General features: G+C 45.4%; 1 protein-coding gene across 3 annotated transcripts in view; it reads right to left on the reverse strand.

Annotated features, from left to right (window-relative positions):
- ANAPC1 (anaphase promoting complex subunit 1) overlaps nucleotides 1-18392 on the reverse strand; it is a 314460-nt gene that overhangs the window by 180757 nt on the left and 115311 nt on the right. For all 3 annotated transcript variants that reach the window (XM_069769209.1, XM_069769210.1, XM_069769211.1), the window contains one exon: nucleotides 5673-5764. In XM_069769209.1, the coding sequence (XP_069625310.1) occupies nucleotides 5673-5764 (92 nt within the window). The remainder of the gene's footprint in view (nucleotides 1-5672; nucleotides 5765-18392) is intronic.

The raw sequence follows: 18392 nt of genomic DNA on the forward strand, positions 1-18392 counted from the left end.
GACGTACTCGGGAGAAATTGCCCAACAAATTTTATGATCCATTTTATCCTACTGCCCATGTGAAAATGAAAAAATTGAGGCGAAAAGAATTTTTTTGTGAAAAAAAAGTACTTTTTCATTTTTACAGATCAATTTGTGAAGCACCTGAGGGTTTAAAGTGCTCACTAGGCATCTAAATAAGTTCCTTGGGGGGTCTAGTTTCCAAAATGGGGTCACTTGTGGGGGAGCGCCAATGTTTAGGCACACAGGAGCTATCCAAACGCGACATGGTGTCCGCTAACGATGGAAATAATTTTTCATTCAAAAAGTCAAATGGCGCTCCTTCCCTTCCGAGCCTTACCATGTGCCCAAACAGTGGTTTACCTCCACATGTGAGGTATTGGTGTACTCAGGAGAAATTGCCCAACACATTTTAGGATCCATTTTATCCTGTTGCCCATGTGAAAATGAAAAAATTGAGGCTAAAAGAATTTTTTTGTGAAAAAAAAGTACTTTTTCATTTTTACGGATCAATTTGTGAAGCACCTGGGGGTTCAAAGTGCTCACTATGCATCTAGATAAGTTCCTTGGGGGGTCTAGTTTCCAAAATGGGGTCACTTGTGGGGGAGCTCCAATTTTTAGGCACACGGGGGCTCTCCAAACGTGACATGGTGTCCGCTAAAGAGTGGAGCCAATTTTTGATTCAAAAAGTCAAATGGCGCTCCTTCCCTTCCAAGCCCTGCCGTGCGCCCAAACAGTGGTTTACCCCCACATATGAGGTATCAGCGTACTCAGGACAAATTGGACAACAACTTTCGTGGTTGTTTCTCCTTTTACCATTGGGAAAATAAAAAAATTGTTGCTAAAAGATAATTTTTGTGACTAAAAAGTTAAATGTTCATTTTTTTCTTCCATGTTGCTTCTGCTGCTGTGAAGCACCTGAAGGGTTAATAAACTTCTTGAATGTGGTTTTGAGTACCTTGAGGGGTGCAGTTTTTAGAATGGTGTCACTTTTGGGTATTTTCAGCCATATAGACCCCTCAAACTGACTTCAAATGTGAGGTGGTCCCTAAAAAAAATGGTTTTGTAAATTTCGTTGTAAAAATGACAAATCGCTGGTCAAATTTTAACCCTTATAACTTCCTAACAAAAAAAAAATTTGTTTCCAAAATTGTGCTGATGTAAAGTAAACATGTGGGAAATGTTATTTATTAACTATTTTGTGTCACATATCTCTCTGGTTTCACAGAATAAAAATTCAAAATGTGAAAATTGCGAATTTTTCGCCAAATTTCCGTTTTTATCACAAATAAACGCAGAATTTATTGACCTAAATTTACCACTAACATGAAGCCCAATATGTCACGAAAAAACAATCTCAGAACCGCTAGGATCCGTTGAAGCGTTCCTGAGTTATCACCTCCTAAAGGGACACTGGTCAGAATTGCAAAAAACGGCAAGGTCTTTAAGGTCAAAATAGGCTGGGTCATGAAGGGGTTAAGTCTCCTCTTAGCCTTCTTTTTTGCAAGCTAAACATTACCAGATCCTTTAACCGCTCCTCCTAGCACATACTTTGCAGTCTGCTCACCATCCTGGTAGCTCTTTTCTGAACTTGCTCCAGTTTTTTCAATGTCTTTTTAAAATGTGGTGCCCAGAACTGGACACAAGAGCAGAGTTGGATAATTACTCTATGTGATCTAGACTATGCTTCTCTCAATATATCCTAGAACTGTGTTTGCCTTTTTTGCTGCTGTATCACACTGTTAACTCATGTGCAATCTGTGATCTATTAGTATAGTCGCTGTTGCTTCGCTTTATTCCTCCCATGTAATTTTTGTTTTTCTTGCCCAGATGTAGAATCTGGCATTTCTCCCTGTTAAATACCATTATATTAGTCATTGCCCATTGTTCAAGCTTATCTAGATCCTTCTGAATCCATTCTCTGTCTTCTCTAGCGTAAAGGTACCTTCACACTAAGCGACGCTGCAGCGATCCAGACAACTATCCGGATCGCTGCAGCGTCGCTGTTTGGTCGCTGGAGAGCTGTCACACAGACCGCTCTCCAGCGACCAACAATGCCGGTAACCAGGGTAAACATCGGGTTACTAAGCGCAGGGCCACGCTTAGTAACCCGATGTTTACCCTGGTTACCATCGTAAAAGTTAAAAAAAACAAACACTACATACTTACCTACCGCTGTCTGTCCCCGGCGCTCTGCTTCCTGCTCTGGCTGTGAACGCCGGGCAGCCGGAAAGCAGAGCGGTGACGTCACCGCTCTGCTTTCCGGCCGCTTTAGCTATCCATCGTAGCTTTGCATCGTCTACAAATTTGATTAGGTTAACTTCTGTTCTATTATCTAGATCAGTTATAAAGATGTTGAACAATACTGGGGCCAGGACAGAGCTCTGTGGTACCCCACTTGAAACACTCTTCCAATTGGATGTGCAACCATTTATTACCCCTCTTTGAGTATGATCACTGAGCCAGTTATGAATCCACCTAACCGTAGCCTTGTCAATCCTATACTTGGTAATTTTTTCACTAAGGATAGTATGAGATACTTTATCAAATGCTTTGCTAAAGTCGAGATACACTATATTTCCTGCATTTCCCTGAACCACCCAGTCAGTGATTCAATCACAGAAGTCCCTTACATGGTCACTAACTTCCTTAGATTAGCACTTCACTAAATACCTTGACTTGTCATATCCTGCTGTAACCTGAGCTGCTCTTCTGGTCACATCTCTTGCTTCATAAGATGCCATGTCAAATTCACCTTCACTTCAAGGATCAGGTTGGTGGGGCTTGCATTTAGGAGCGCTCACTGTTTCAGTGATTGCTGCCAGCCCCAGCCCTGACGGCAAGGCCAGAGAGCAAGACCTTCCCGCAGGGCAGAACCATCTCACTCCACAGGTTCAGACCCAGCTCACCCTGCAGACCTGTGCCTGTGGAACTGGTAAGCCAAACGTCTGACTCAGACTCCTCTATTTCCCTGAATCCCAACTCCACAGCACTGCCACACTACTGAGCATGTGCATAAAGTACCGCACAGATCCATCTCAACTAAAAGCTGAGATCCTTAGATCAGAAATAGAACAGTTATTAATAGGACATTTCATAACTTTCCCAAAAGCTTGGAATTTTTTTTCACCACTTATGTAAAAAATAACCTAGTCATGTTAGGTGTCTATGAACTCGTACTCACCTGGAGAATCATAATGGCAGGTCAGTTTTAGCATTTAGTGAACCTAGCAAAAAAGCCAAACAAAAAACAAGTGTGGGATTGCACTTTTTTTGCAATTTCACCGCACTTGGAATTTTTTTCCCGTTTTCTAGTACACGACATGCTAAACCAATGATCTCGTTCAAAAGTACAACTCGTCCCGCAAAAAATAAGCCCTCACATGGCCAAATTGACGGAAAAATAAAAAAGTTATGGCTCTGGGAAGGAGGGGAGTGAAAAACGAACACGGAAAAACGAAAAATCCCAAGGTCATGAAGGGGTTAATGTGCAAACCACCTCCGGGGGGTAAAGGGGTTAAAGAGGTTGTCCACTACCCTGACCTAGTTACTGATTTTGCCATATATGCTTAACCCCTTCATGACCCAGCCTATTTTGACCTTAATGACCTGGCCGTTTTTTGCAATTCTGACAAGTGTCCCTTTATGAGGTAATAACTCAGGAACGCTTCAATGGATCCTAGCGGTTCTGAGATTGTTTTTTTCGTGACATATTGGGCTTCATGTTAGTGGTAAATGTAGGTCAATAAATTCTGTGTTTATTTGTGATAAAAACGGAAATTTGGCAAAAATTTTGAAAATTTCACAATTTTCACATTTAGAATTTTTATTCTGTTAAACCAGAGACTTATGTGACACAAAATAGTTAATAAATAACATTTCCCAAATGTCTACTTTACATCAGCACAATTTTGGAAACAAAATTTTTTTTTGCTAGGAAGTTATACGGGTTAAAATTTGACCAGCGATTTCTCATTTTTACAACGAAATTTACAAAACCATTTTTTTCAGGGACCACCTCACATTTCAAGTCAGTTTGAGGGGTCTATATGGCTGAAAATACCCAAAAGTGACACCATTCTAAAAACTGCACCCCTCAAGGTGCACAAAACCACATTCAAGAAGTTTATTAACCCTTCAGGTGATTCACAGCAGCAGAAGCAACATGGAAGAAAAAAAATGAACATGCACAAAAGACAAATGCACACTGACAAAAAAAAAAATCCAACACCTCAGAAAAAAGTAAAAAATGCAGCAAAAACACGCAGCAAAACCTGCTATTTGTAAGCTGCTTAAACACAGTTTAAACTTGGCAGAAAAAAACACAATGCAAGAACTCAATGTGTGAAAATAGCCTAATACTGCCGGCATCTGCTTGGTATGGAGCAGACTCTGCTCTTAAACTTAATTCACATTTGGGTATCTAACAAAAAAAATAGTATCATGTCCTATGTCAGGATGGTTTTAAAGCAGAGTGTTGCAAACTTTTCCTGCTTGGTGCTCATGATACTGACTAACATAATACCTGGGCCTCACCAGACAGACTAAGATGATTCATGTAGTGGAAATCCATTCTGAAATTTAAAACATCACCCAATTTTTCTATTTTGTCTTCTGAACTCAGAACAACAAAATAAAGCCAACATGAGTCAATGATGTTGGTAAACTAAAGAATGTTTCAGCAGCTGAAAAGACTGTGCAATTTATCACTTCTATAAAAACGCTCTCTCCAGCTGCGCCTCGCCAACCGTCGGGCAACCCCTTGCCAACTGCCGGGCGGCCCCTCGCCAACTCTTGGCAGCATCTCACTGGAGAGGCCAGCCTTAGGCCACATTCACACGTTCCTTTTTATCCTGCGGGTTCTCCCGCAGCGGATTTGATAAATCTGCAGGGCAAACCCGCAGCGGTTATCCCTGCAGATTTATCGCGGTTTGTCCTGCGGGTTCCGCTGCAGGTTCCGCTGCGGGATTTACCCCTACTATTGATGCTGCATATGCAGCAATATGCAGCATCAATAGTAGTGTTAAAAATAATAAAACCATGATGATATACTCACCCTCTGACGTCCCGATCTCCTCGGCGCTGCAGGCGGCAGTCCGGTTCCAAAGATGCTGTGCGACCAGGACCTTCGGTGACGTCACGGTCATGTGACCGCGACGTCACCGAAGGTCCTGGTCGCATAGCAAACCTAAGACCGGACGGCCGCGTGCAGCGCTGAGACTTCAGAGTGTGAGTATACATGATTTTTTATTTTAATTCTTTTTTTTTAACACAAATATGGTTCCCGGGGCCTGGAGGAGAGTCTTCTCTCCTCCACCCCGGGTATAACCCGCACATTATCCGCATTACTTCCCGCATGGTGGGCACAGCCCCATGCGGGAAGTAAGCGGATCAATGCATTTCTATGGGTGCAGAATCGCTGCGATTCTGCACAAAGAAGTGACATGGTCCTTCTTTTTTTCCGCAGCAATTCAGTGCAGTTTTTTTCGGGTTTTTCCGCATCATGTGCACTGCGGTTTTTGTTTTCCATAGGGTAACATTGTACTGTACCCTGCATGGAAAACAGCTGCGGACCCGCAGCCGCAAAATCGCCGCGGTTCCGCAGTAAAAACCGCATAGTGTGAACATGGCCTTACAATTCGACAAGCAGTAGGTTAAAGTATAAAACGTACTTGGATCCATGCAATACGTCTGCCCGGAGTTCCTGAGAAGAGCTGGATAGTCTCTGAAGTAAAAGTCGATATAAGGGGACAAGTTCAAATCCCTATGAAAACAAATAATCAGATATATAAAGAAAATGTAAAGCATCTTGTATTCTCCAACCTATTATGATGCACACATTCTGAAAAATGGCTAATCTTGTATTTTAAAAATAAATAAATAATGGCAATAAGGAAGTTTTCCAGGAATAAAAAGAAAAATACAAAAATAAAAAATGTGTCATTAAAAATAAATTCCTATACATTTAGTGAGCAAATCAAACTTGTGTTGTCTATAGAGGTAATCACTATAAAATTACGGTAAAATAGCCTGTCTTGTTATACTGACAAAACTGCTCCAAAAGAAGAGAATTCACAGCACACTCTATCCGTAAGGTGATGCAAGAAAGGAAATTTATCTATGTGGTCACACACAATAATCGTAGAGCAGAGAAGAGAAAAACGTATATGAGCGACTCTATTCGACCGATCTCTGGTCTTATTCAATATGCTGCCTTATGTTGAGAGACGCCAGCAGCAGAGGGCAGACGCAGCCTAAGCACACTGTTCAAGGGGGCAAAGTGCTGGAGCGCTGCCCATAACGTCCACTTCACAGGACCACTCGAGCATTTCTCAACATAAGGCTAGGTTCACATTGCGTTAGTGGGTGTCCGCTAACGGACTCCGTTACATGGCGCAATTAACGCTATGTAACGGATCAGTTAGCGCACCCATTGACAGCAATGTGCTAACGGATCGTAACGCATCGCTAAACGTATGCCTTTTTCGGCATGCGTCAGCGATGTGCCGTTAGTTTCGGACGGACCTCGAACGCGTCCGTTCTTCACTTGCGCAGATTGGGCATCTGCGTTAGCGGGATTGCCAAACACAATCCCTTTTTGGACATTGCGTTAGCGCAATTCGTTGGCGTATCCGCTAAACGGATTGCACTAACGCAATGCGAACCTAGCCAAAGGCGGCATATTGAATAAGACCGGAGAACGGTCGAAACGTCAAATAGAGTCGCTCATATAAAAGTTTTTCTCTTCTCTGCTCTACGAATATTGTGTGTGACCACATGAATAAATTTCATTTTTGCATCACCTTACGGAGAGAGCATGCGGTGAATTATCTTCATTTGGACTCAGGGTCTCAAGGGCCCATTCCACCAGCACCTCACATTTGGACAGAGTGCAGGCCAATTTATTGTATCCATACAGGTGACTGTGCATGTGCCGTAAAAAGCTACGCCTTCTCCCTTCAGGTGTAGTAAGATATGCTCCCATTGGATATTCTGACCTAATATTGAATACCGGGGATGCGGAGGTAAGAGGCTGCTCACGCTGTTTGCCATATCTGATCTTATACGGGAGATACCAGAGTAGTGAGGTAAGAAGAGGCTGCTCACGCTGCTGTCCACCATATCTGATCTAATATTGGAGCTACCAGGGGTGCTGAGGTAAGAAGAGAATGATCACTGTGGTTTGTCCTGATGAAGAGGTATGATCACTTCGAAAAGCATTGACAAATAAAACTGCATCCATTGTATTTTGGATCCTCGGATGCGTGGGATTCTTATCCACTTCCAACTCCAAGATTGCATAGCATCAGTTTTGGTGGCTATCAGGGTGCTGAGGTAAGAGGCCACTCACACTGCTGTCTGCCATATCTGATCTAATAGTGGAGATATCAGGGTGCTGAGGTAAGAGGCCACTCACACTGCTGTCTGCCATATCTGATCTAATAGTGGAGATATAAGGGTGCTGAGGTAAGAGGCCGCTCACACTGCTGTCTGCCATATCTGATCTAATAGTGGAGATATAAGGGTGCTGAGGTAAGAGGCCACTCACACTGCTGTCTGCCATATCTGATCTAATAGTGGAGATATAAGGGTGCTGAGGTAAGAGGCCACTCACACTGCTGTCTGCCATATCTGATCTAATAGTGGAGATATCAGGGTGCTGAGGTAAGAGGCCACTCACACTTCTGTCTGCCATATCTGATCTAATAGTGGAGATATAAGGGTGCTGAGGTAAGAGGCCACTCACACTGCTGTCTGCCATATCTGATCTAATAGTGGAGATATCAGGGTGCTGAGGTAAGAGGCCACTCACACTGCTGTCTGCCATATCTGATCTAATAGTGGAGATATCAGGGTGCTGAGGTAAGAGGCCACTCACACTGCTGTCTGCCATATCTGATCTAATAGTGGAGATATCAGGGTGCTGAGGTAAGAGGCCACTCACACTGCTGTCTGCCATATCTGATCTAATAGTGGAGATATCAGGGTGCTGAGGTAAGAGGCCACTCACACTGCTGTCTGCCATATCTGATCTAATAGTGGAGATATCAGGGTGCTGAGGTAAGAGGCCACTCACACTTCGGTCTGCCATATCTGATCTAATAGTGCAGACATTAGGGTGCTGAGGTAAGAGCCTGCTTACACTGCTGTCCGCCATATCTGATCTAATAGTGCAGATATCAGGGTGCTGAGGTAAAGGTACCTTCACACTAAACGACGCTGCAGCGATCCAGACAACGATCCGGATCGCTGCAGCGTCGCTGTTTGGTCGCTGGAGAGCTGTCACACAGACAGCTCTCCAGCGACCAACGATGCCGGTAACCAGGGTAAACATCGGGTTACTAAGCGCAGGGCCGCGCTTAGTAACCCGATGTTTACCCTGGTTACCATCCTAAAAGTTAAAAAAAAACAAACGCTTCATACTTACCTACCGCTGTCTGTCCCCGGCGCTGTGCTTCTCTGCTCTGGCTCTGAGCACAGCGGCCGGAAAGCAGAGCGGTGACGTCACCGCTCTGCTTTCCGGCCGCTGTGCTCACAGTGAGTGCAGGAAAGCACAGCGGCGAGGGACAGACAGCGGAAGGTAAGTATGAAGAGTTTGTTTTTTTAAATTTTAAGATGGTATCCAGGATAAACATCGGGTTACTAAGCGCGGCCCTGCGCTTAGTAACCCGATGTTTACCCTGGTTACCAGCGAAGACATCGCTGAATCGGTGTCACACACGCCGATTCAGCGATGTCTGCGGGAGAGCCAGCGACCAAAGAAAGGTCTGGCCCTCTAGCCCCGACCAACTACATCACAGCAGGATTCTGATCGCTGCTGCGTGTCAAACTAAACGATATCGCTAGCCAGGACGCTGCAACGTCACGGATCGCTAGCGATATCGTTTAGTGTGAAGGTACCTTAAGAGGCTGCTCACACTGCTGTCCGCCGTATCTGATCTAATAGTGCAGATATCAGGGTGCTGAGGTAAGAGGCTGCTTACACTGCTATCTGCCATATCTGATCTAATAGTGCAGATATCAGGGTGCTGAGGTAAGAGGCTGCTTACACTGGTGTCCGCCATATCTGATCTAATAGTGCAGATATCAGGGTGCTGAGGTAAGAGGCTGCTTACACTGCTGTCCGCTGTTATGATAAGGTAATTCAGTACCACAATTGACATAGAGGTCAGAGCACATACAGTGACCTGACAATAACCCAAAAACATAGAACGAGCTCTGAGACGTGGGAACTCTGCTGACCGCAATCCCTAATCCTCTCCAACCACACTAGAGGCAGCCGTGGATTGCGCCTAACGCTCACCATGCAACTCGGCACAGCCTGAGAAACTAGCTAGCCTGAAGATAGAAAATAAGCCTACCTTGCCTCAGAGAAATACCCCAAAGGAAAAGGCAGCCCCCACATATAATGACTGTGAGTTAAGATGAAAAGACAAACGTAGAGATGAAATAGATTTAGCAAAGTGAGGCCCGACTTTCTGAACAGAGCGAGGATAGGAAAGGTAACTTTGCGGTCAACACAAAACCCTACAAAAACCACGCAAAGGTGGCAAAAAGACCCTCCGTACCGAACTAACGGCACGGAGGTACACCCTCTGCGTCCCAGAGCTTCCAGCAAGCAGGAAAAAACAAATAGACAAGCTGGACAGAAAAAAACAGCAAACAAAATAGCAAAGCGAAACTTAGCTATGCAGAGCAGCAGGCCACAGGAACGATCCAGGAGGAAACAGGTCCAATACTAGAACATTGACTGGAGGCCAGGATCAAAGCACTAGGTGGAGTTAAATAGAGCAGCACCTAACGACTTCACCACCCCACCTGAGGAAGGAAACTCAGAAGCCGCAGTACCACTTTCCTCCACCAACGGAAGCTCACAAAGAGAATCAGCCGAAGTACCACTTGTGACCACAGGAGGGAGCTCTGCCACAGAATTCACAACAGTACCCCCCCCTTGAGGAGGGGTCACCGAACCCTCACCAGAGCCCCCAGGACGACCAGGATGAGCCATATGAAAGGCACGAACAAGATCGGGAGCATGGACATCAGAGGCAAAGACCCAGGAATTATCTTCCTGAGCATAACCCTTCCACTTAACCAGATACTGGAGTTTCCGTCTTGAAACACGAGAATCCAAAATCTTCTCCACAATATACTCCAACTCCCCCTCCACCAAAACCGGGGCAGGAGGATCAACAGATGGAACCATAGGTGCCACGTATCTCCGCAACAATGACCTATGGAATACATTATGTATGGAAAAAGAATCTGGAAGGGTCAGACGAAAAGACACAGGATTAAGAACCTCAGAAATCCTATACGGACCAATGAAACGAGGTTTAAACTTAGGAGAGGAAACCTTCATAGGAATATGACGAGAAGATAACCAAACCAAATCCCCAACACGAAGTCGGGGACCCACACAGCGTCTGCGATTAGCGAAACGTTGAGCCTTCTCCTGGGACAAGGTCAAATTGTCCACTACATGAGTCCAAATCTGCTGCAACCTGTCCACCACAGTATCCACACCAGGACAGTCCGAAGACTCAACCTGCCCTGAAGAGAAACGAGGATGGAACTCAGAATTGCAGAAAAACGGCGAAACCAAGGTAGCCGAGCTGGCCCGATTATTAAGGGCGAACTCAGCCAAAGGCAAAAAGGACACCCAGTCATCCTGATCAGCAGAAACAAAGCATCTCAGATATGTTTCCAAGGTCTGATTGGTTCGTTCGGTCTGGCCATTAGTCTGAGGATGGAAAGCCGAGGAAAAAGACAAGTCAATGCCCATCCTACCACAAAAGGCTCGCCAAAACCTCGAAACAAACTGGGAACCTCTGTCAGAAACGATATTCTCTGGAATGCCATGTAACCACATGCTGGAAGAACAATGGCACCAAATCAGAGGAGGAAGGTAATTTAGACAAGGGTACCAAATGGACCATCTTAGAGAAGCGATCACAGACCACCCAAATGACTGACCTCTTTTGAGAGACGGGAAGATCTGAAATAAAATCCATAGAGATATGTGTCCAAGGCCTCTTCGGGACCGGCAAGGGCAAAATCAACCCACTGGCACGAGAACAGCAGGGCTTAGCCCGAGCACAAATCCCACAGGACTGCACAAAAGTACGCGCATCCCGCGACAGAGATGGCCACCAAAAGGATCTAGCCACTAACTCTCTGGTACCAAAGATTCCAGGATGACCAGCCAACACCGAACAATGAACCTCAGAGATAACTTTATTCGTCCACCTATCAGGGACAAACAGTTTCTCCGCTGGGCAACGATCAGGTTTATTAGCCTGAAATTTTTGCAGCACCCGCCGCAAATCAGGGGAGATAGCAGACACAATTACTCCCTCTTTGAGGATACCCGCCGGCTCAGATAAACCCGGAGAGTCGGGCACAAAACTCCTAGACAGAGCATCCGCCTTCACATTTTTAGAGCCCGGAAGGTACGAAATCACAAAGTCAAAACGGGCAAAAAACAGCGACCAACGAGCCTGTCTAGGATTCAACCGCTTGGCAGACTCGAGATAAGTCAAGTTCTTATGAACAGTCAAGACCACCACGCGATGCTTAGCTCCTTCAAGCCAATGACGCCACTCCTCGAATGCCCACTTCATGGCCAGCAACTCTCGATTGCCCACATCATAATTTCGCTCAGCAGGCGAAAACTTCCTGGAAAAGAAGGCGCATGGTTTCATCACCGAGCAATCAGAACTTCTCTGCGACAAAACAGCCCTTGCTCCAATCTCAGAAGCATCAACCTCGACCTGGAACGGAAGCGAAACATCTGGTTGACACAACACAGGGGCAGAAGAAAAACGACGCTTCAACTCTTGAAAAGCTTCCACAGCAGCAGAAGACCAATTGACCACATCAACACCCTTCTTGGTCAAATCGGTCAATGGTTTAGCAATACTAGAAAAATTGCAGATGAAGCGACGACAAAAATTAGCAAAGCCCAGGAACTTTTGCAGACTTTTCAGAGATGTCAGCTGAGTCCAATCATGGATGGCTTGGACCTTAACAGGGTCCATCTCGATAGTAGAAGGGGAAAAGATGAACCCCAAAAATGAAACCTTCTGAACACCAAAGAGACACTTTGATCCCTTCACAAACAAAGAATTAGCACGCAGGACCTGAAACACCGTTCTGACCTGCTTCACATGAGACTCCCAATCATCCGAGAAGATCAAAATGTCATCCAAGTACACAATCAGGAATTTATCCAGGTACTCTCGGAAGATGTCATGCATAAAGGACTGAAACACTGATGGAGCATTGGCAAGTCCGAATGGCATTACTAGATACTCAAAATGGCCCTCGGGCGTATTAAATGCAGTTTTCCATTCATCGCCTCGCTTAATACGCACAAGATTATACGCACCACGAAGATCTATCTTGGTGAACCAACTAGCCCTCTTAATCCGAGCAAACAAATCAGATAACAACGGCAAGGGGTACTGAAATTTAACTGTGATCTTATTTAGAAGGCGGTAATCTATACAAGGTCTCAGTGAACCATCCTTCTTGGCTACAAAAAAGAACCCTGCTCCTAATGGCGACGATGACGGGCGAATATGCCCCTTCTCCAAGGACTCCTTCACATAACTCCGCATAGCGGCGTGCTCAGGCACAGATAAATTAAACAGTCGACCTTTTGGGAATTTACTACCAGGAATCAAATCGATAGCACAATCACAATCCCTATGCGGAGGTAGGGTATCAGACTTGGGCTCATCAAATACATCCCGGTAATCAGACAAAAACTCTGGACCTCAGAAGGGGTGGATGACGAAATAGTCAGAAATGGAACATCACCATGTACCCCCTGACAACCCCAGCTGGACACAGACATGGATTTCCAATCTAATACTGGATTATGGACTTGTAGCCATGGCAACCCCAACACGACCACATCATGCAGATTATGCAACACCAGAAAGCGAATAACCTCCTGATGTGCAGGAGCCATGCACATGGTCAGCTGGGTCCAGTACTGAGGCTTATTCTTGGCCAAAGGGGTAGCATCAATTCCTCTCAATGGAATAGGACACTGCAAGGGCTCCAAGAAAAACCCACAACGCCTAGCATACTCCAAGTCCATCAAATTCAGGGCAGCGCCTGAATCCACAAATGCCATGACAGAATACGATGACAAAGAGCAGATCAAGGTAACGGACAGAAGAAATTTTGACTGTACCGTACCAATGGTGGCAGACCTAGGGAACCGCTTAGTGCGCTTAGGACAATCAGAGATAGCATGAGTGGAATCACCACAGTAGAAACACAGCCCATTCAGACGTCTGTGTTCTTGCCGTTCAACTCTGGTCAAAGTCCTATTGCACTGCATAGGCTCAGGTTTAAGCTCAGGTAATACCGCCAAGTGGTGCACAGATTTACGCTCACGCAAGCGTCGACCGATCTGAATGGCCAAAGACAGACTCATTCAGACCAGCAGGCATAGGAAATCCCACCATGACATCCTTAAGGGCTTCAGAGAGAGCTTTTCTGAAAATAGCTGCGAGCGCACCTTCATTCCATTGAGTGAGTACGGACCACTTTCTAAATTTCTGACAATATACCTCTATCTCATCCTGACCCTGACACAGAGCCAGCAAATTTTTCTCTGCCTGATCCACTGAATTAGGTTCATCGTACAGCAATCCGAGCGCCAGGAAAAACGCATCGATATTACTTAATTGCAGGCTCTCCTGACGCAAGAGAAAATGCCCAGTCCTGAGGGTCGCCACGTAAAAAAGAAATAATGATCCTAACTTGTTGAACTGGGTCACCAGAGGAGCGAGGTTTCAAAGCCAGAAATAGTTTACAATTATTTTTGAAACTCAGAAATTTAGTTCTATCTCCAAAAAACAAATCAGGAATAGGAATTCTCGGTTCTAACATAGAATTCTGAACCACAAAGTCTTGAATATTTTGTACTCTTGCCGTGAGCTGATCCACACATGAAGACAGACCTTTAATGTCCATCGCTACACCTGTGTCCTGAACCACCCAAATGTCTAGGGGAAAAAAAAGGCAAAACACAGTGCAGAGAAAAAAAAATGGTCTCAGAACTTCTTTTTTCCCTCTATTGAGAATTATTAGTACTTTGGGCCTCCAGTACTGTTATGATAAGGTAATTCAGTACCACAATGGACATAGAGGTCAGAGCACATACAGTGACCTGACAATAACCCAAAAACATAGAACGAGCTCTGAGACGTGGGAACTCTGCTGACCGCAATCCCTAATCCTCTCCAACCACACTAGAGGCAGCCGTGGATTGCGCCTAACGCTCCCTATGCAACTCGGCACAGCCTGAGAAACTAGCTAGCCTGAAGATAGAAAATAAGCCTACCTTGCCTCAGAGAAATACCCCAAAGGAAAAGGCAGCCCCCACATATAATGACTGTGAGTTAAGATGAAAAGACAAATGTAGAGATGAAATAGATTTAGCAAAGTGAGGCCCGACTTTCTGAACAGAGCGGGGATAGGAAAGGTAACTTTGCGGTCAACACAAAACCCTACAAAAACCACGCAAAGGGGGCAAAAAGACCCTCTGTACCGAACTAACGGCACGGAGGTACACCCTCTGCGTCCCAGAGCTTCCAGCAAGCAGGAAAAAACAAATAGACAAGCTGGACAGAAAAAAACAGCAAACAAAATAGCAAAGCGAAACTTAGCTATGCAGAGCAGCAGGCCACAGGAACGATCCAGGAGGAAACAGGTCCAATACTAGAACATTGACTGGAGGCCAGGATCAAAGCACTAGCTGGAGTCAAATAGAGCAGCACCTAATGACTTCACCACATCACCTGAGGAAGGAAACTCAGAAGCCGCAGTACCACTTTCCTCCACCAACGGAAGCTCACAAAGAGAATCAGCCGAAGTACCACTTGTGACCACAGGAGGGAGCTCTGCCACAGAATTCACAACACTCCGCCATATCTGATCTAATAGTGCAGATCCCAGGGTGCTGAGGTAAGAGGCCGCTCACACTGCTGTCTGCCATATCTGATCTAATAGTGGAGATATCAGGGTACTGAGGCAAGAGGCCGCTCACACTGCTGTCCGCCATATCTGATCTAATAGTGGAGATATCAGGGTGCTGAGGTAAGAGGCCGCTCACACTGCTGTCTGCCATATCTGATCTAATAGTGGAGATATCAGGGTGCTGAGGTAAGAGGCCGCTCACACTGCTGTCTACCATATCTGATCTAATAGTTCAGATACCAGGATGCTGAGGTAAGAGGCTGCTCACACTGCTGTCCGCCATATCTGATCTAATAGTTCAGATACCAGGGTGCTGAGGTAAGAGGCCGCTCGCACTGCTGTCTACCATATCTGATCTAATAGTGGAGATATCAGGGTGCTGAGGTAAGAGGCTGCTCACACTGCTGTCCGCCATATCTGATCTAATAGTGGAGATACCAGAGTGCTGAGATAAGAGGCTGCTCACACTGCTGTCCGCCGTATCTGATCTAATAGTGCAGATATCAGGGTGCTGAGGTAAGAGGCTGCTTACACTGCTGTCCGCCATATCTGATCTAATAGTGCAGATACCAGGGTGCTGAGGTAAGAGGCCGCTCACACTGCTGTCCGCCGTATCGGATCTAATAGTTCAGATACCAGGGTGCTGAGGTAAGAGGCCGCTCACACTGCTGTCTACCATATCTGATCTAATAGTGGAGATATCAGGGTGCTGAGGTAAGAGGCTGCTCACACTGCTGTCCGCCATATGCGATCTAATAGTGGAGATATCAGGGTGCTGAGGTAAGAGGCCGCTTACACTGCTGTCTACCATATCTGATCTAATAGTGCAGATATCAGGGTGCTGAGGTAAGAGGCTGCTCACACTGCTGTCTGCCATATCTGATCTAATAGTGGAGATATCAGGGTGCTGAGGTAAGAGGCTGCTCACACTGCTGTCCCTCATATCTGATCTAATAGTGCAGATTACCAGGGTGCTGAGGTAAGAGGCTGCTCACACTGCTGTCCCTCATATCTGATCTAATAGTGGAGATATCAGGGTGCTGAGGTAAGAGGCTGCTCACACCGCTGTCCGCCATATCTGATCTAATAGTGCAGACAGGGTGCTGAGGTTAGAGGCTGCTCACACCGCTGTCTGCCATATCTGATCTAATAGTGCATATATCAGGGTGCTGAAGTTAGAGGCTGCTCACACTGCTGTCTGCCATATCTGATCTAATAGTGCAATTACCAGGGTGCTGAGGTAAGAGGCCGCTCACACTGCTGTCTGCCATATCTGATCTAATAGTGCAGATTACCAGGGTGCTGAGGTAAGAGGCTGCTCACACTGCTGTCCCTCATATCTGATCTAATAGTGGAGATATCAGGGTGCTGAGGAAAGAGGCTGCTTACACTGCTGTCCGCCATATCTGATCTAATAGTGGAGATATCAGGGTGCTGAGGTAAGAGGCTGCTCACACTGCTGTCTGCCATATCTGATCTAATAGTGCATATATCAGGGTGCTGAGGTAAGAGGCTGCTCACACTGCTGTCTGCCATATCTGATCTAATAGTGGAGATATCAGGGTACTGAGGTAAGTGGCCGCTCACACTGCTGTCTGCCATATCTGATCTAATAGTGGAGATATCAGGGTGCTGAGGTAAGAGGCCGCTCACACTGCTGTCTGCCATATCTGATCTAATAGTGGAGATATCAGGGTGCTGAGGTAAGAGGCCGCTCACACTGCTGTCTGCCATATCTGATCTAATAGTGCAGATATCAGGGTGCTAAGGTAAGGCTGGTTTCACACTTGCGTTTTGATCTGCAGCGTTTGTACCGCATATAAACGCATGCGGTTTTTTTTCTATGTTTAACATGCATCCTGCCGCGGAAATGCAACATGTAGTAATTGTCAGAGGCTTTTTTTGGCGCATGCGTTCATTTGCGTTTGATTTGCTTAAAAAAAAATACATTGGTGTCTATGGAAACGCATGCGTTTTTACACACATGCGTTTGGTTGCGTTTTTGAATTAAGATAACCATGTCTAGACACTGATAAGCCACCTCCTACCATCAAGGTGATAAAAGGGAGGTTGGGGACAGTTTCAGGACACTTCTCACCAGACTCTCAAGAAGACAAGACACTGGCAGGCCACATTTTGGAGGAAAAGACCCAGATCAATGTGAGTATATCCTAGCCAATGCCTTTATTTTCTATTTATTTGGCTCTACATGTCCTAATTTCTTCCATTTATTTCTTTCTACATGCATCAGAATGTCTTCTGCGGAGTCTTCATCTGATGAGGAATATCAGCCACGTCAGTCGAAAGTGGAGCATGTCAGTGAGGTGAGTATTTGCCTCTTCAGCTTGGTAAGTATTCACTGTCACATCGACACATGTGACAATTTGATTTTGTTGTGAATTCCGTTCTTGGGCTTCCTCCGGTAGTTGTTAATGGCACTTTTGTGAATTCTGCCCTTGGGCTCCCTCTGGTGGTTTTGAGTGGAACTGCCGCTCCTTGGGTTTAGCTTTAGCAGCTGCTTTCACTAATTGTCTCTCCTGGCTCTGCTATTTAAATCTGGCTCTAGTCTTCAGCCTATGCCACTTGTCAATGTTTTCAGGCTGGATTCACATCTCTGCTTGGATTCTCCTGATCTCCTGACCAGTTCTGCAAAGATAAGTTCTGGCTTTGCTCATTTCAGTCCACATGTTGTGGACTTATTATTCTGTGCATTCTATTTTTGTCCAGCTTGTCATTATGGATTTTTTCTGTTAGCTGGAAGCTCTGGGAAGCAGATTTACCCTCCACACCTTTAGTCAGGTGTGGAGATTTTGTAAACTCTGTGTGGATTGTTTTGTAGTTTTTATACTGACCGCACAGTATCCTTTCCTGACCTATCTATCAAGCTAGACTGGCCTCCTATGCTAAAATCTGATTTCATCTCTGCGTATGTTATTTTCCCCTCCTCTCACCGTCAATATTTGTGGGGGGCTATCTTTCCTTTGGGGATTTTCTCTGAGGCAAGATAGGTTTCCTGTTTCCATCTTTAGGGGAAGTTAGATCTTAGGCTGTGCCGAGGGGTCTAGGGAGCGTCAGGTACCCCCCACGGCTATTTCTAGTTGCGCTGCTAGGTTCAGGGTCTGCGGTCAGTACAGATACCACCTCCTTCAGAGCTTGTCTCATGTTGTTCCTAAACCACCAGATCATAACAGTACAAGTGGCCGAAAATGAATTAAATGTATCTCAAAAGAAGGAAAAGAAAGTTCTGAACCATTTTTTTTTCTGTGCTCTGGTTTGCCTCTTTTTTCCTCTTGATATCTGGGTGGTGCAGGATATATGCTCTGGCATGGATGCTCAGGGTTTGTTTTCTCATGTGGATCAACTGGCTGCAAGAGTACAGAGTATCCAGGACT

Source organism: Ranitomeya imitator, chromosome 5, assembly GCF_032444005.1.
Source record: "Ranitomeya imitator isolate aRanImi1 chromosome 5, aRanImi1.pri, whole genome shotgun sequence".
NCBI classification, from domain to species: Eukaryota; Metazoa; Chordata; class Amphibia; order Anura; family Dendrobatidae; genus Ranitomeya; species Ranitomeya imitator.